The sequence below is a fragment of the Brettanomyces bruxellensis genome, chromosome 4 (assembly GCF_011074885.1).
Source record: "Brettanomyces bruxellensis chromosome 4, complete sequence".
Taxonomy (NCBI): Eukaryota; Fungi; Ascomycota; class Pichiomycetes; order Pichiales; family Pichiaceae; genus Brettanomyces; species Brettanomyces bruxellensis.
Genome location: NC_054685.1, coordinates 124,388 through 142,985, shown reverse-complemented (window position 1 = coordinate 142,985; position 18,598 = coordinate 124,388). Strand labels below are relative to the sequence as shown.

At 37.9% G+C, this 18,598-nt stretch overlaps 8 protein-coding genes across 8 annotated transcripts; 3 read left to right on the top strand and 5 right to left on the bottom strand.

The window, feature by feature from the left end:
• Window position 1: 1 nt before the first annotated feature.
• BRETT_001617 (uncharacterized protein) lies at window positions 2-868 on the bottom strand (the record flags this gene model as incomplete). Its single annotated transcript, XM_041280164.1, has 1 exon — window positions 2-868. One exon carries the CDS (start codon window positions 866-868, stop codon window positions 2-4), a length of 867 nt encoding a protein of 288 aa, XP_041135047.1.
• A 1,458-nt stretch (window positions 869-2,326) lies between these two features.
• On the top strand, window positions 2,327-3,391 carry BRETT_001616 (uncharacterized protein; the record flags this gene model as incomplete). The annotated part of the gene is made up of 1 exon (XM_041280163.1): window positions 2,327-3,391. One exon carries the CDS (start codon window positions 2,327-2,329, stop codon window positions 3,389-3,391), a length of 1,065 nt encoding a protein of 354 aa, XP_041135046.1.
• A 499-nt stretch (window positions 3,392-3,890) lies between these two features.
• On the bottom strand, window positions 3,891-4,478 carry VMA16 (H(+)-transporting V0 sector ATPase subunit c''; the record flags this gene model as incomplete). The annotated part of the gene is made up of 1 exon (XM_041280162.1): window positions 3,891-4,478. One exon carries the CDS (start codon window positions 4,476-4,478, stop codon window positions 3,891-3,893), a length of 588 nt encoding a protein of 195 aa, XP_041135045.1.
• A 484-nt stretch (window positions 4,479-4,962) lies between these two features.
• On the bottom strand, window positions 4,963-8,016 carry BRETT_001614 (uncharacterized protein; the record flags this gene model as incomplete). Its single annotated transcript, XM_041280161.1, has 1 exon — window positions 4,963-8,016. One exon carries the CDS (start codon window positions 8,014-8,016, stop codon window positions 4,963-4,965), a length of 3,054 nt encoding a protein of 1,017 aa, XP_041135044.1.
• A 548-nt stretch (window positions 8,017-8,564) lies between these two features.
• On the bottom strand, window positions 8,565-10,049 carry BRETT_001613 (uncharacterized protein; the record flags this gene model as incomplete). Its single annotated transcript, XM_041280160.1, has 1 exon — window positions 8,565-10,049. One exon carries the CDS (start codon window positions 10,047-10,049, stop codon window positions 8,565-8,567), a length of 1,485 nt encoding a protein of 494 aa, XP_041135043.1.
• Window positions 10,050-11,747: 1,698 nt separating this feature from the next.
• SLT2 (Mitogen-activated protein kinase slt2/MPK1) lies at window positions 11,748-13,217 on the top strand (the record flags this gene model as incomplete). Its single annotated transcript, XM_041280159.1, has 1 exon — window positions 11,748-13,217. One exon carries the CDS (start codon window positions 11,748-11,750, stop codon window positions 13,215-13,217), a length of 1,470 nt encoding a protein of 489 aa, XP_041135042.1.
• A 174-nt stretch (window positions 13,218-13,391) lies between these two features.
• Window positions 13,392-15,929, bottom strand: BRETT_001611 (uncharacterized protein; the record flags this gene model as incomplete). Its single annotated transcript, XM_041280158.1, has 1 exon — window positions 13,392-15,929. The coding sequence occupies one exon, from the start codon at window positions 15,927-15,929 to the stop codon at window positions 13,392-13,394; it is 2,538 nt and encodes an 845-aa protein (XP_041135041.1).
• Window positions 15,930-17,113: 1,184 nt separating this feature from the next.
• BRETT_001610 (uncharacterized protein) lies at window positions 17,114-18,151 on the top strand (the record flags this gene model as incomplete). The annotated part of the gene is made up of 1 exon (XM_041280157.1): window positions 17,114-18,151. The coding sequence occupies one exon, from the start codon at window positions 17,114-17,116 to the stop codon at window positions 18,149-18,151; it is 1,038 nt and encodes a 345-aa protein (XP_041135040.1).
• Between the last annotated feature and the right edge of the window lie 447 nt (window positions 18,152-18,598).

Here is an 18,598-nt window from a genome sequence, read left to right as displayed (position 1 = left end):
GCTAAGGTAACTGCATCAGTGGAATCCATTCCAGCCAAATGAGACAAATCTCAAGCTCCGTACTCAGCTCTTTCAATGAAGGCTGACGAGACTTTCTTGACGAGCTTGTAGAAGAAGAAGAAGTCCGCCTAGAACTATTATCTGAGGTTCTGTCCACATTCCTGTTTTCACCAGTACTATTATCCCCATTCGCTGATTCCTGAGACAAAGAAGACCGCTTAGAGCGTGTCTTATCCAGCTTTGTGGTAATCTCTTGCACTGTTTCTTGTACATACTTTCTGAAGTTTTCAGGTGCTAATTTTGGGTGTGCAGTTGCCGGAACCCACATCAATTTGTTTGATTCCAATATAACATCCTCTGCATCTACTTCACTTTCTTGATCACGACGCAATTTTTCTTTAGACAGAGCGTTCCGTTCTAATTTACTTCTTGTTAGCTCTTGCGCTTCTCTTTTATTTTCCTTATCATCAAATGACTCTTGTGTTTGGTCATCACCGTGGTCATACTGTCCTCCCATATCTACATGCTGCTCTTCACATAAACTAGACCTTTTGTATGATGCTGATGATTTAGAAGAAGAAGACGAGGCACTAGATGTGGATGCAACAGACCTTTGCGTAGGGCTTCTGTTCAAATCAATATATGCGTTGAGGTCTATCAGGTCAGATTCATCTGGAGGAAGATCTGGGTCATAATTGAAGCTGTTACCTATACTCAATCTTTTGAGGGCCTTGACAACATTAAGTTCCTGCTCCACAGCATGAGATGCCGCAACAAGTTCCTCATGAGTAGACTTTCGCGAACTTATACCACTCTCTTGCGAATTCCTTGCCGATGCTGAGGTTCGGCCTCTTGACGACATAGACATTTTGTAAAAAGTAATATATGCCTATAACAATGGGAGATATTTGCCGGCTCCAAGCACAAAACGTTAGATCCCTTGCCGGAAGTAGTTCAGCCGATTTGAAAATTCCAGGAGATACAAAATGATAAGAGTATGAAGCGAGCAAAAACGGAGGATGCTGCTCTGTGGAAACCAAAAGAACGTAGCGTGAAAATCAAATTATATGATGCTCCACTATATAAATCTGCTTGATTAACACGGGATCCAAAACTCAGGTCCTCAAATTGATGAATGATAGATATATATAAACGATGAGGTCCAAAGTTGATCTCAGAGTTGGCTTAAATATACACTTGAAAACGATTGACGAGACCGAAGTATCGGCCTTTAAAAAAAGTGTGCTGAGCTTGATGCCTTGGTGAAAAATGATAAATTAGCCACCCTTTGAAATCTCACTGAACGCTTTAGAAAGTTTGTGCAAAGCAAATTCTTTGTTTCTTGAACCAACCACGAATTTGTTGCAAAATCAACCAATTTACAGGTGCTAGGATCAAGTGGAATTTTGTCTCCATAATTAAATAAATTTCTGGAATCGTGAGGGAATCACTAAAAAAAAAAAGAAAACTGTATACATACGCGTTGATGAGGAGTGAAGAACTATTACTAATATTTCTCTTCTGAACACGGGAGATAAAGTTTCAAGCAACTGATAACAATCACAATGAATTGTGACTTAGAATTTAAAGACAAATGAAGTATTCTAACATAGGTGGATTACGAACGGGTTAGTTGTTGAAACATTTGTCTTGAAAGTTCATTTTTACTATTAGCACGAGTAATCCGGATCGCAGAATAATTAACGACTATTTCCGACGCGCCAATTCCAACATTCATTTAATTTTTTTTTACACCTCCCTCTTTTCTTAATTTGAACCTTGGGAGAGAGAATCCGTAGAGCCTGAAAAACATGGTAGAAATCCTAGAAAACAAAATCGAGCAGACAGGAAGGGAAGGAGCACAAGAAAAACTATACTCAGTGATATAGTATGAACAGACAGAACTGACGTGGTGTTAGGAGAGACATGCCTAATATGATGCATTGCTAGGTAAATTAGTAAAAGATTACTTTAACTTTGATTATACCTAAAAATTATACTTACTAAAATATCCCTTTTCTTTATGTTTTTAGGGAGGCTCTTATCCTGCCCTGCCGAAGCGTGAAAAAAAAATTGAATGTTTGTCAAAATATCGAGCGACAAGTTACAGAACAGAAACATTACATTTCATGCAGTGACTATTTTTTTTTTTTTTTTTTTTTTTTCATCAGCATGAAAATTCAGCGAGCAGAAGAATCCTTAATGGCTACGATCTGAAAAATGTCAAGATTGATAAACAACATTACATAAGACCCAAAGAAACCCTATATTTTTATAAATATAGTAGAGATATATAGGTGAGGTGAGTCACGCATATCCGTGAGAAATGGCTAGAGAGTTCGTCATTAGGGTTCCGGCATCTTCGGCTAACATTGGTCCAGGTTTTGACGTTTTGGGTATAGGCCTCAACCTATATCTGACGATAAATGTAAAGATAGATGCGGAACAATTTGGGGAAGAATCCAAGAAGGATCCATTCAACTGTCTAATATCATACGAGGGTGAAGGTGCTGATGAGGTTCCATTTCAATCAGATAAGAACTTTCTTACACAGACAGCACTTTATGTTTTGAGGGTCAATAGTGTGAGAACTTTCCCACTCGGAACTCGTATTTTAGTTCATAATGACGTGCCACTAGGACGTGGGCTTGGATCCTCTGGAACTGCAGTGGTTGGAGGAGTGTTGCTTGCAAATGCCATTGGAGGTTTTGGATTTTCCAAACAAAGGTGTTTGGATTATTGTCTTATGATAGAAAGACATCCAGATAACATTACGGCATCGATGATGGGGGGTTTTGTTGGATCATTTTTGAGAGATCTTTCGAAATCCGAGTCTGAAAGGGTTCACCAACCATTGGAAAATATACTTTCACCAAAGAAAGGTGAAACAAGTACAGACGCTCCTTCAAATCTCGGAACCCACGTTAAGTATCATATGTCTGAGAAGATCAAATGTGTTGCGATTATTCCACAATTTGAGGTCAGCACGAACAAATCACGTTCCGTTCTTCCTAGTTCATACAGCAGAGAGGATATTGTGTTTAATTTACAGAGATTGGCCGTGCTAACGTCGGCAGTTGGTGCAGAAAATTTAGATCCAGCTTTGATTTACAGTGCTATGCAAGATAGATTACATCAACCTTACAGAAAGGTGCTAATACCGGGTCTTTCAGAGGTTATAACGAAGTTTACACCGGAGAATCATCCAGGATTATTGGGTATATGCTTAAGTGGAGCCGGACCTACTATTCTTTGCTTGGCAACAAAAAATTTCAATCAGATAGCCTCAGATGTGATAGAGATCTTCAGAAAGAAGAATGTTATTTGCAAATGGCGGTTGCTAGAGCCAGCATACGAGGGTGCAACAGTGGAGGAAATAAGCAAACTATAAAATACAGCATACAACTACGTGTAAAAACGTGGGCTGTACGTATATAAACTTTTTTTTACTCAGTTAGAGCAAAGCAATATCCTTTTGCTGCAATTTAGGCTTTTTGGATACTTTCATACATCTTCGATTGATCTGAATGACCCGAAGATCTTGAATTTTACCGCAAATACCATCTGGCGCTATCCAGAAGCAAATTATCCGGTGCTATAATTTTGATCGCTTAATGTTTACTAGAATAAACAGGTCCTACATGTTACAAGTTGGCTTCGAACGAAGAGAAGAGGGTTAGAACGTAAGTGTTTAATTTTAGAGTAATGCTAATTAACTAAGAGATGAGCAAAAATAAACAAATAGTCGCCATCCAAAGCAAATAAAATGCGACAAGTGAGCACGATAAAAGAAGTCTAATGGCACATGTTCAAAGCCCCAATAAACACCAAGAAAACAGATTGCAACAATACCTAATTGCCCTTAATCTTAGCCGTAGAAGTTAGCATCATCAATGGAATTCACCAGCCTTGGCAGCCATCAAAAGACCAACAATTAATCCGAATAAACCAAGAACGGAACCAAAAATCTCGATCACCAAAATTTTAACGAATAAGGTGGAATCCGTAGCGTCGGAAATCGCTGCTGTTGAACCTGTGACACCAACACAAACACCGCATATGAGATTACTTAGACCGACAGTTAGCCCAGCCCAGAATAAGCAGTGACCTGTATACACATTTTCCCTTGTTAGGATATTTGCGGTCGGCGTAATCTTGGCAGAAAAAACAATAGACATAATAAGACCATAGATAGCGACAACCTCACAGAAAATAACGGAAATAAGGTTCTTTGTTGTGATTCTTGGGGCCCTGACACCTGCACCAATAATAGAGGCACCAGTAATGAAAATACCCCACGCTGCACCTATCACAGAGAGGCCTATGCAGCATGCTATACCAAGATTAGACCACATATACGGAGATGTTTTCTGTAGGAAATTTCCCACATCGAATTTCTCCCCTGACCCTGTAAGAATTATATAGCAGGCGATCGCTAACGCCACCGTTGTGACAGTTGCTGTTGTAGTGTAAGACATTATTATGAGACAAAAATTAATGAAGAGCAGAACAGGAAGATGATGCACACCAAGTTGCTTTATCGTAGTCAATCAATTGAGTAAAAAACAACAACGATGAAAACAAAATGAACGAAAACAAAACTTGGTATTTAAAGGAGAATGATGCAGATTGATGTGAACCCTTATGAACCTAAGACCTCTTCAGAACATCTGAGAAGTCCAAGGAACAGGAAATGGAAGGACGACCGATTGAGGGAAAATATGCATTACCGCGATACGGGACATACATACACTTTACTTTTTTTTTAATATTATATTTTTTTCTCCTCCTTCCTTTCAATTGAGCAGCAGTCCTGAAAGTTTTGGTGTCCTGTTTTTTTTTTTTTTTTTTTTCTTTCTTTTTTTACTCTGTTACTAAAATCAAAGAAATATATTGTGGCTCGAAATATATGCTTGTAAGCAAAAGCAACATCGCAAATAATTAAAAATCATCCAGAGATAATTAGGCATCCACCTCCATATAATCCGGATTCTTTTTAAGTATCACAACACCCTCAAGGGATGATGCCAAAGCGTAATATTCATCATTCTCTAATTCTGCCCTCTCACCGTATCCAAGAAGGACAGGTGTGGAATGAGTAACCCAACCAGTAATGGTCTTTGGTCTACCAGCCTGTCCAACGACATCAACAGCCTGCCCAACTCTAACATTGACTTTTAATGGCTTTAAGTCAGAATCAACAGTCACCAGCATTCTTGGGTTCATAGCTGGAACTAAATAGAAGAGAAAACTAGAATGATCATTCAAGATGAATGAAGTAGGATCTAACAATGCAATAGAAACAGTGAGTAAGGAGGCTAGACTCACCTTGGACATGGCTTGACGATCCGTGCTGAATGGTGATAAAGTCAATGTTCCCTTACCTAAGTGAACAAGACCCTGTGCTATTCTTGTAATGAACAATCCGTTCTGATCATTAATATAGTAAGATGCCAACTGACGTAAAAGTTGGGCTAGACGTGCATTATTAGTTCCGGCACCGATTAATCCCATGGAAAAAATGGCATTGTATGCCACATCCAAATCCTGATCATGTGAATATCTAGATAATGTATCGTAAACGCTCATCTCTGGATTTGATGCTGACACTAGTCCCATAGCCAAAGGAACAGCTCTTCTGATAAGTGCCGTACCGTAGTGCACAAGATGATCAAAATGCCGCAGTGACATTTCCTGTCCAATTTCCTCACCCATAGCTATCAAGGCTAAGCCGAGAACACAATAACCCTGGTAGGTATCATCTTCTCCACTATTATCCTGACTAGGTTCACTTGCTTTACCAGACTTAGTGCTGGATTCATCTGTGTCCATTTGCGAGTCGTTACCATTCTCATTATCGTTATCAGCATTATCATTGCTTGACTTAACAACAGAAGATGTGGCATTTTCAGACTCAACATTACTAGTTTCCGCACCCGCAGCCTCATTATCATCCTCATCTTCCTCTTCCTCTGCTGCTGGATCAACTTCAGCCTCATCTTCATCTTCATCCTCATCGTCATCATCTTCATCATCGTCGTCATTTCTAGCCTTGACTGTACACATTTGCAGAAGTTGTTGAATTTGAAGAACATTACCCGTACCTGCATATGCGCAAATCGTGACCAAGACTTTAAGAGTCTTAACAATAGGGTGCTCAATGGCATCGATGGTTTCCAAAACATCGTCAATTTGATCATATTTACCCATGTATAGCAATCCCAAACCTAGAGACATAAATCTAATCCACTTTGACGTCAGCTCCAAAGGATCTTCCTCTAGCAAAGCTTGCAAAATTGTAGATGTTATATCTCCATTACATGTACCAACGAAAACATGACCTAATGCTAAAGCGGCTAAAGCTTGAATTTCTAAAGAAACGGAAGGATCTGAAACCAATGGGGAAAGTAAATTCAAGACCTCCTCGTTTTTACTGCCTGCAAATGCAATTCCCAATCCATTTATGGCAGCAGCAGTTAACTTAGCATCCTGCTCAGTATCTGCAGAGACATAATCCTGCAATATCAAAAGCGCAGGCTCAACGCTGTCATGAACGCTCGAAGTTGCAATGCCCATTCCTAATAACGCACCAGCTTTAACGTCCGGTTGATCGGAATAGAGAAATTTATCTAGCTTTTGTAGACCTTCATTGATATCCCACAAATTAACAAGACCTAATGAAGCAGTGGTTGATAACATACCTTCCCCTTTAGTCCTGTATATCCATTTTTCGTCGTCAATTAGCTTCTCCGTTCCATAACCAGCATTAAGGAAAGAGCTCACAAATGCAGCAGCCAAATTTTGCTTAGCACTTTCCAGTCTGGACGTGGAAGCAAAGATGCTGGTCTCCAAGTGCGATTTATAAACATCCTCAGGAACCTTTGGCTTTAACAAATTTAATTCACCAACCAAATATTTGAAATATTCTGAGAGTTTGACATTTGAAATGCAAGCCTGCACGTCCTCATTTTCAACGGTGTAAGATGAATTTTGCTGTGCTAAAATTAAACCCAGCTGCTTCTGGACAAGTTCATCGTTCGTCGCATCGAAAACAGCCTTGATTAGAGAATCATCGTCCAAATGCATAGCCAATCTAAGGGCTTGTGGAAGCTGATTATTGTTAAGATAAATTGTATAGGCTGTATGTAAAAAGGCCAAATCATCAGGTGGTGCCAACAAAGGAACGCATGCCTCTATGTAGTTGCAAACACGGCTATAAGTTTCATGGTCAACATACTTTGGCAACCTTTCTATCTGTTCAATTTCCAGCAATAAGTCGACAGCCTCAGTTTCAGCATTATGCTTTAGAAAATATTCAACAATAATCATGGATAGCTGAATAAGTTCTTCGACCTTGAAAGTAACATGAACATTTTTTGCATTTAGCTCAGATTGCTTGCTAACTTCAGAAGAATCAGTATCCTTCTCCTTTTTGATGCTTTGATCGCCTTCGACATCCCGACTTGCAACTTCAGGCTTCGACGAATCTTCATCATCAACTGTTTCATGGTAAGCGTCTCCAATTTCCAATGCCAAATGACGGAGATATTCATGACCCCATTCTCCAATGGCTGAATCGACATTGCTTTGAAGTCTCCATCTTAAACTATCCAAGTGATATTGAGGACCATCAGTGTCTGAATAAGTCATACCAATAATAGAAAGAATATCGCTTAACTTTTGCTTATACTCCTTATTATCCCATTTATCCGTTAGAGAAACCAATGCTGGATAATGTGGCCTTAAAAATTTCAATGGCTTTGGAACAGCTGTCATTGAAGATGTAGACTCCCTTATAAACTTTTTCATGCTTTCTAAGGATGGTAAATATAGGTCCAATTGAGAACCCAACAAACGCTCAACAAGCATATCCAAATCGGACTTCAATTGTAGATCTTCCTCGCTAAGTTCTTCTTCCTCTTTTTGCAACGCCTTTTTGCCCTTCTGTTTCTTGCTTTCGGTAAGTGAAGCAGCAACATCGTGCTTAGCTGCACTCTTATCCTTTTCGTTCGTCATATTCTAATGCTTTATAAAACTACCGTAGTGCCCCTCACAGCTTTAATGCTTTGTAATATGAAGGACAAAATCTCATGAAATCTCTTTCAGGGCAAAAAGTGCTCTCTACTCAGAGAAATATTGATCGCGAGCGAAATCGAAATGGAAAGACGGAAGGCCTAAGAAAAAAAACAAAAAACAAGATTAACTGGTGATCGGATGCGTTCTGATATAAAATAAATCATATACCCATTCATTATCAGGTCTTCTACCTCCATTCTCTTGGAATCCTCTTCTCAACAAAATCTCCGTTTATTTAGTTCTTTTTGATGCGAGAATACCATTCTATAGGAAACAGTTTTCATTTAGGCTGAACCAAATTACATAAACGTTTATTTGCGCACCCTACATGCTCTGGAAATGAAATAATTGGATCCGACAAACAATTCTCTGCAACGTCGATATGTAGCGTAAAAGCATTTAGATCTATTCTACCCGGTTGTTTCCAATTTCATTTTAAAAAATGTCATAATTGTGGGTTTATTTAAAGGGATTACTAATACATAAATTTACTCTGACAAAAGCTCATTAATGACCCAATTAAGGTCATTAGGACTGCCGATGCTTGGATCATGAAGTACTAAGTTGGGCCTGCCTGCTTGCTTTTCTTCATTTTTCCTGACCCCCAGCCCTTTTGGCTTCAATACAAAACTAATGGGTGAATATTCACTGACATGAAATTTACGGTTAATGATGCTTTTCGAAAATTTCATATGGTGATCCGTACTTTCTTTCGAGAATGATGGCCTAACAAATGTTTGTGATCCTTGAGATTCCGTCTTTTTGCCTTGCATATTTTTGTGCTCTTCTGAGGCATTCTCCGTATTTGTATCACCTTTTGGATTCTCTTCGCTAATAGCAAGATTCATATGGTTGGACCTGTCATTTGCCTTGAATGATTTATCTTTCTCTTGAAGTTTCATGATATCTGTCTGGGTGTCAAAACTATGCGGCATTTTTTTTGCCAACGGTTGCCTCTGAAGATGAATCACAGAGGCATCATCATCATTCTTTAATAATGCATCGTTTAAATAATAGAGAGACCCACTGTTATCTACTGAATGTGGCACCTGTGATAGTGTATCATACATATCTTCAACAGTAAGAGTAACACGCTGACGTTTTGAGCCATTTTTATTTCTTTTCACTTTGGCAAGTGACCTCTCAATGAGTGATTTTAAATGATATTCAAGTCCAACCAAAAGAAATTGTGCGGCACGTGGACTCACACTACCCTCTAGGCCATGCTCCCTTGCAATACCTAGCATGCGTGTTTGTAATGATTCTATATCAGGAAGTTCAAAACTTTCAGAACAAAGCGGTGCTTTAATTGCACGTGAAACATCTTTAGACCACTTACTTGTCTGCTCCAATGTTGCAGCAATAGTTTCCTTCGATTGAACTTCAGCTCCTTTGGGGGCTTTCATAGGAATCTTTGGAAGAATAGCCTGACGGGTAAGAGCTAATGTTGAATTTGTCATTCCCCTTTTACCGGATTCTCGTACAATGCTTTTTAGCCGTCTTCTTTCTCTTATAGGAAGCGAAAGAATATTTCTCTTCAACATATCATATTGTGATGATCGACCTGTTTTTCTTTTTTTGCTTTGTTGTGTTTGACTTCCAAATCTTGCACTTGACATCCCATCAGATGGTTCTGCCCTAAGACAGTTCGCAAGGTTAGCAAGAAGAAGTTGATTATGAAATCGGATTGTTGTACTATCAAGAGTCTCTTCAAGTTTTGCCATCAATTCTTCTCTAGAAAGCTTTCCTACAAGAAAAAGTGAAACTACCATCTGATAGTCATCCCACCTTTTCCCTAGTTTTTTCTGAAATTTCATAACAAGTCCATCTATGTCGACCCTGCTCATTTGGTCTCGAGTGTCGGGTTCAGGTTCAGGTTCAGCAGCCTTAGACAAAGAGCCATTTGTAACATCAGAGGGTTTTTCCTGTAGGTCACTTTTGCCTCTGAGAGTTGGCTGTGTAGCCACTGACATGGTGTTATCTAATATATGAGTGACTGATACTCCACTTAGTTCCAAATCAACCGAAATGAAAAAAAAAGAAACGAAAACTAATAGAATTTAATGGAGTCTATGCTGTTATTACGTGGTTATAACAATTTAGTAATGCTGCAAATGATGAAGATTAAAGCAGAAGCAATACCCTACCTTGAGGAAAATAAGTAGAAGCACTGTTGACTTTTGCTTGAATTTAGGCTTCAAAAAAAAAAAAAAAAAAAAAAAAAAAACTTCTTACTTCATGAATTGATCCTCCGAACAAATTTATATCGACAGAAAGAAGAAACAGCGGTATTCATCAAAATGCAAACAAGGGCAATAAGATAAATATAATCTGCATGCTCATTATTGAGGTCAAAATCAGAAAGTATCACTAATACAAAAGAATCCTTTATACGTAAAGCTCTTCTATCGAACCAACTGTTCAAAAATATAAAGGGTAAAAAAATTATTATGTAAACTAATACAAAGAATATAGCAAGTTCGTTCCATATCCAAAAACTGCCTGGGGTGCTAAGCGCACAATAGATCAAATTAGAAAGAAAGTTGATTGAGGAAAATAAATGCGAAATTAACTCAAGACATAAAAGAGAGTATAAAAATAGCAGGATCGACGTTGAAAAGGGCATTTGAACATCTGAAAAGTTCTACCTACGTCTATCGTCGAGGAAAGAAAACAACAATTTTACGTAAATTAAACGCTTGAACACCACTTTAAAATTTCAGCGTATCTTCTTTTTTTAGTGTTGAGCACATTTTCCAATCTAAGGGGCTCCTCGAGAATAATATTGATTCATGCTTCAGGACTATTGAATTAAAGCACAGAAAAAGTTGAGATCTCGCGATCAAGACAGAGAAAATTTATGTAGCTTTATTCGGATTGTTTTAAATAGTATTTTCAGGATATTTTTAGAAGCTTGAACTGGGAATCGAACAAGTACATTGAAAAGTTAGACCTAAGGACATCAATTCTATTATTTCCCTGATGGTAATATGCACCCCGGAAAAGGAATTAAGGAAATGAAATCAAAGAAGATAATCATTCCTGAACCTCAATACATATTTACCAACGTTATAAATACAGACGTTGTTCCCAAGAAGTTTGTTCTGGATCAGACTCATTTACGATTTGATTTACACTAATTATTTGTATATTATTATTTCCATAAGGGGGTTTGGACTACTTTTCTGAGTTAACTTGTTATTACAAAATATCAAACGGTATCGTCTAATATCATCATTCTGAATTTTGGGATATAGAATCCAACTAGAGCTATTAAAACATAAATACTATCAATCCATTTATCGGAACATTAGTCCTGGTACTATCAAAAGACCTTTTTTTTGCATTGAATGTTAGCGATTCGCGACACGGTGCTACTAATTTTTCCTGCCCTATTCCATACACCAAACTATCCTTTTTTTGAGCTGATCTAGAACTTGTCAAAAAAACGCGGGCTAAGGGTCTTCAAGAATCCAAACAGTTGTTTCAGTAATTTAGGCACTTAAAACCGAGTGGAAAGACAAAGTATTTAGGTACTAGGTGCTTTTTCTTAATTATATCCGAAAGCGTCTTTTACATTAAAAAATTTGGCTGCTTGGCTCAGTTTCTGCTTTCATTTTTACACCACAACAGCATTCTTTCTAAGAGACTATTGAGATACTACGTATAAAATGAATGGAAGTCTAGATCAATATCACGTTTTCCGCGTATTTCAGCAGAATTTTATTGTTGATAAGCGGTTTCAACTGATTAAAGGTCTAGGCCAGGGTGCATATGGTATTGTTTGCTCTGCAAAGTACTTAGACGGAGACGAGGGGGAAGATAAAGTGGCTATTAAAAAGATCACAAACATTTTTAGCAAGAAGATTCTCTGTAAAAGAGCGCTTAGAGAAATCAAACTTCTACGCCATTTTCGTGGGCATAAAAATATTACTTGTTTATACGATCTAGATATTGTTCCAGATGCAAACGGGAACTTCAATGAAGTTTACTTATACGAGGAGTTGATGGAGTGTGATATGCACCAAATCATACGCTCAGGACAACCTTTAACAGACGCACATTTTCAATCCTTTATTTACCAAACACTATGTGGATTGAAATATATACATTCGGCAGATGTTCTTCATAGAGATTTGAAGCCTGGAAACTTACTTGTTAATGCCGACTGTGAGTTAAAGATTTGTGATTTTGGGCTTGCGAGAGGTTATTCCAGTGATCCAACCAAAAATAATGGCTTCATGACAGAATATGTTGCAACCAGATGGTACCGTGCTCCTGAAATTATCTTAAGTTTTCAAGGATACACGAAAGCTATTGATATGTGGTCTGCGGGATGTATTTTGGCAGAACTACTTGGAAGGCGTACAATTTTTAAAGGAAAGGACTATGTTGATCAGCTAAATCAAATACTGAGGGTTTTGGGCACACCTGATGAGAAAACCATAGAAAATATCAAATCACCAAGGGCGAGGGCGTATATTCGGTCTCTACCTTATATGCCAAGAATTCCATTTGAAACTCTCTATCCAGATGCATCCCCTCTAGCTTTAGATCTTTTGAGCAAACTTTTAACCCTGGATCCAAAGACAAGAATTACAGCCGAGCAAGCATTAGAGCACCCTTACTTGGAAGTATGGCATGATCCAAACGACGAACCTGTTTGTCCACGTAAATTTGACTTTTCATTTGAGTCTGTGGATGATATTCATGATATGAAGAAGATGATAGTGGATGAAGTTGCAGGATTTAGAGAATATGTCAGAAAACCATTGGAGGAACAGGAGCGAATATATCAAGAGGAACAACAAAGAGAGGAACAAGTTAACCAGACAAGTTTACAGCAACAGCAACAACATTCGGACTTTGAAAGAACGCAACAGAACTTTCAGATTCAATCTCCTCAGGAAACTATCCAGGAGTCACCTGGAATCATGTCTCCAAGAGCCACATTTGCTTCGCCGGAAGCTACACCTCAGGTAGATTTACACGAACATCCATCAATGCAAGGATCATTACGGACACCAACTGGTGCATATTCAAATGACCCAGATATACCACCAAGACCAGAAGAAGCCACCGATGATGGCGAAATGGATCTAGAGCATGATTTAGTATTTGGAGCCGAAAGATATAACTGATATGAAAAACGAAGATCATCTTGTTCCATCCTTAACTGTTTGCTTCATTCCTATATAAAGTGTAACGACCAATTAATATCATTATTATTTTTTTGCAATAGGTATGTTCTAATTGATTTAAAGTAAAATGCGTATTAGAAGAGTATGTACAACATCATGGAAAAAAGTTTTAGCTCACAAAACATGGAGATCGGGATCGATTGGCCCGTAATTGTCAATTCTGACAGGCTCATAAATCTCATCATAAACACCTGCAAAGGCAAGTTTTAACCAAATGAACAATTTATCATACACGATAGTGTTTGCATTGTGATAGCTGATAGAGTGGTCGCTATCTGGAAAGACATGCACATCATAATTCTCTACACCTGCTTGGTCGAGCATATCCAAGAACTTTAAACTGTTCTGTAGATGAACATTATCATCACCAGTACCATGCATAAGCAAAAATCTCTTCACTGATTTAAAACCTTCAACGTCATGAACAGAACCATTTTTATAGTTTGGATTGTTCTGAGGTGTATTCATATAACGCTCAGTGTAAATGGAATCATAAAACATCCAGTTTGTAACAGGTGCAACAGCCATACCATACTTGAAAACATTCCCCTGATCTTTTTCCAAAGTTTTCAAAGTCATGAACCCTCCATAAGACCAGCCCCAAATGGCTGTTCTCTCGGGATCAATATATGGCTTGGAAATAAAAATGTTTCCAGCTGCGATCTGATCAATAACCTCATAATGAGAAAGATTATTTTTCACAACATTTCTGAATTGTTTGCCTTTAAAGCCAGTTCCTCTACCATCAACGGTAACAACAACAGCGTCTAGTTCTGACGCAATCACAGATGAAAAAGGCTGCCCAAAAGTTTTTACAACCAACTGGGAACCCGGGCCTCCATAAACGAAAAAGAGTAGTGGATACTTATGAGAAGGATTAAAATTCAATGGAAAAGTCTGCTTGTAATTAGCTTTCACACCATCACCCAAATTCAACTCACCATAAATAACTTTTGGAACGATATACTTTTCAAGAACGCCTTTCAACTTTTCATTTGTCTCAAATGAGTCAACTTTCATTGTGTGGAGGTCAATCAAATTTTGATATGGAACATCCGGACCGTTGTAATTCAATAGTAAATAGCGAGAACCCTTGGAAAACGATGCAGAATAAACACCCTCCTTAGAAACATCCGTGACATTTGTTTTATCTTTTCCATCTAAACCGACAGAATAAAGGTGTCTTTCCATTGAAGATTTTTCTGTTGATATAAAGTAAACCTTGTTAGTGATGTAATCAAATGCTCGTGGTCCACCAACAACCTCCCAATCACCTCTAGTTAGATAAGCTTTTGGTGTCGCGGCAGTAGGTGGCGAGAAGTAAGCTAAGTGATCATAGCCATCGACCTCAAGAACATCAATATATCCTTCTTCTGGCCGTGTTTCGGCCTTTGGAATATAGAGGGTATTGTGTTCAATTTCAAACCAACTATTCTTCTTCCGTAAGTCTTCCGAGCGAGTCAATGTACTGTTCAGTTTTGAACCAGTAACATCAACTATGAAAATTTTCAAGATATCAGAGACACGATTTGTGGTTCTCACTAGAACTTGCTGGTCTCCGACCCAAACCATTTCTGTAATAAGTCTGGTATCATTTGGAATATCCTTGTCATGATAAAAATCATCATCCTGGTCGATATATTTAACTTCCTCAGCAGACATATCGTAAACCAAGAAGTCAACAACTGGATTTGGATAACCGGCCTTCGGATACTTAATCTCTCGTAACTCTGGATACGAGGAATTTTTGTACTTCTCATCATCCTGGACAAAATATGGTATCGGGTAAGTTGGCACTTGCGTATCATTGCAACGTAACATAGATAAAAACTCAGAATTTGGGGACCACCAGAGAGCGGTATCACTTTCGAAAACTTCCTCTTCATATACCCAGTCTGGCTTGCCATAGAAAATCTCTTTTCCCCCATCATGGGTAACTTGCGTCAAAGTTGGATGAATAAAATCGGAAATATTCTTAATATACACGTTGTTCTCAAGCACAAATGCAATCTTCTTGGAATCAGGAGACCATTTGGCCAAAGCAATTTTCTCATTCAATTCGTTATTTTTATCATACAATGACTGCGTAGTTTTCGTCTCGATATTATAAATGAAATAGGATGCGAAGAACGAATGTCTCCAGTTGTGAATTTTGTCGCACACCAAAAGAACATGCTTCAAATCATTACTGAAGACGACATCCTCAATCTTATACTTTTTATCATCATAAACGATCTCCGAACCATCATATAACAGTTTAGAAAACTCTGGATCTTGCACATTTTTTAAAAAGTATTTCGATCCTTTAGTGACAACAAAGTCACCCGTATCATTGGTTTTAGAGACAGATGTCTCTAACCACTGTATTTCTTTAGTCTCAGGTTTAAAGGTACCTGCTCTAACACTCTTAAAAGTTAACGGAACCTTGCCTTCAATACTTGTGTGCTTTTGTGGAAAAAGCCTGTTGGACAAACTATCAAATTCTTTCATACCGTGAGAATTTTTATAGAATACTGTAACCTGACTTATGAGAAGACTAGAACCATAGATTAAAAGAAGACAAACGATTGAAATTGTTGAGAGTGAAGTGAAGACGCTATTATGAGGTCCCCAACTCCACGCTGATTCTCTTTCAACAACTTTTTCTTCCATAGATTCAATCGACAGACTTCAAAGTGTAGAAGAAATGAATGAATCAAAAATTTGTTAATTGTACCAGGGTATGAAGAAATGGGTTATGCGTACTTATATAATTGATTAGATTAAATGTTTAATGCTCTGAGAAAGAAAAACGCAAAACTTTTTTAAAGAAAAAGAAGTGTTGGTTGCATATCACAGGAGATAAAAAAACAAACGTCCTGGAATTGATTCCTGTTTGAACCGGCGACTGCCAGTAATAAGGAATAAGGAATAATACGATAGCACTGCCATCATGCTCTTTTTGGAAGTTATTATATACCTAGACAGCAAAATGAAGAACAATTAATAAAATTGGAAATTACCGTACAAAGAAATATGTAAATACATGCCATTTACACATACGGAGATTGTCCAATAAGCCACACTCCCGGTGTTATTTTTATTACTTTGAAGCGACGCGTCTGTGAGTCGTTGGAAGATAGCTATACCTTTTTTTTTGTTGATTCCTTGGCGGGTTGCGGTTTCTTCCGTCTCAAATTTCAAACGATTTGCTTGCTGAGAGGATTGAAAGAATAAAAAGTAAACTACAAGTTTCTGTTTTGAGAAAAAAAGTTACCCCCCGCTTACATGTATCTAGATTCCTTAATATTTGGAAGGCTGAACATAGGTTTTCAAAAGCGATGTTTACTTCAACCTTTTCTTTCCGTCACGCACCTTCTTTCTGTATTGATCTATAATTAAATAATGCGTTCTGATTGTGTTTGGCCTTATATCACTCATCGCATTAAAACGCGGACCTAAAAACACTTCCTTTTATGAAATGACATAATGTTGTAGTTTGGTCGGAAGATATCGTCCGGAAAAATTGCATCTTTTTAACATTGTAAACCTACTTTACTTCCTCGCTGATTTTTCTATTTCGAATCATTGACTGGTTGAACCTGGCTTTTCCGCATTGTTATTTTTTTTACTAGTTCACTCCGCATTGAACCCCATGATTGAAGAGTAGATAGACATGGAAATTTATCCGAATGGCCGAACTTTAACTCGAACCACAAAAAATTTCCCGAATATATAAATATCGGACACCAGAACTTAATTATTTTGAGTTAAGCACAGAGAAAGGCACCAAAAAGTGCTTTGATTTCTTGATTAGAATCGACTTAACTATCCGAATTTTTTGTTAGTCAATCATAATGTCGTATAAAGTTTGTGTTGTTGGCACTGGAATTTTTGCTACAGATGCTCACCTACCAGCATTGAAGGCATCAAAGTATTTCACACCTTACTCATGCTTTAATAGAACAAAGGAGAAGGCTGAGGTCTTTGCAAAAAACGCTGATATTAAGATTATCTATGATGATATGGAAGATGCTTTCAAGGATCCAGAGGTTAATCTCGTGGACGCTCTACTTCCAGTGCAATTCAACTTGAGTGCTGTTAAATTAGCAGTTAAATACAAGAAGAATATCTGCGTTGAAAAGCCAATTGCGGCAGACCTGGAGCAGGCTGCGCAAATTGTTAAACTTTCAAAGGAAAATCCGGATCTTATTATTGCTGTGAACGAGCATTGGTGCTACTTCAAAGCAGTTGATGCTTTGAAAGAGGCAGTCTCAAAGATAGGCAATGTTTATTCTTTTACTTATTCATCCACAGGTCAATTTAACTTTGCCAATAAATATCTCAGTACATCTTGGAGAAGACAACCTAAGCATATTGGCGGCTTTTTATCAGATGGGGGTGTTCACCAATTAGCCCTTTTAACAGGTGTGTTAGGTCAAATTAGAAAGGTCAACGCTCATACTAAAAGGGTCCGTGAGTTGAGTGGAACAGATGATATATTATACTCTCTTGTGGAAATGGAATCCGGAGTGATTGGAACATTCACGTATGGATCCGCTTTTGGAAATACTGATAAGAGCTGTATTTTCAAGATTTTGGGTGATAATGGCTCTGTGTTCTTGGATTTCAGTCCAAAACATCCAGAAAAATTAACATTGAGAGTTGGCGGTCTCACAGCAGAAACAAAGTCATACGAAATGGATATTCCTATCGAGGATGAATACCGGACTCCATCCAAAGAGTTTGATGTTTTAGGTGAAGCGATCAAGACTGGAGATAAGAGTGGAATCATCGCTACTCCAGAAGTCGCTTTTCATCATCTTGCTATTATTGACGCTGCTCTCAAGAGTTCTTCCAAGGGAGGAGACACAGTCGTTGTTGCGAAGCCATAAAATGCTTTCGATGCTTTTTTGCCTTTATTTTTACTATTAATTGAAATGGCTCATTTTATGAACATTAACTTAATACTTTCGTATGCAAACTCACCGTGCTCCCTCACAAGAATTGTATTCATGGAGCCGGTACTATTTAAAAATAAGGATTAAGAAGTGGTTACATTCACACTTTCTTATAATAGTGATTAACTCAATAAATGCAAACATATTTTGGTCGTCTACCTGCTACTACAACAGGACTATTCAATCGATGATAATAATAAATACGTTCTTCCATACCTATTTCCAACGTAATCTAAATATAAAATCTAAATATAAAGAAATGCATTATTAAATGAAATAGAAATTTAATGGTAAAAACCGATATGCCCAACACAACACACAAATCATGAGACTTCATTGAAAACGCGTAGCCGGTACGTACCAGACGATTTCAATATTTCC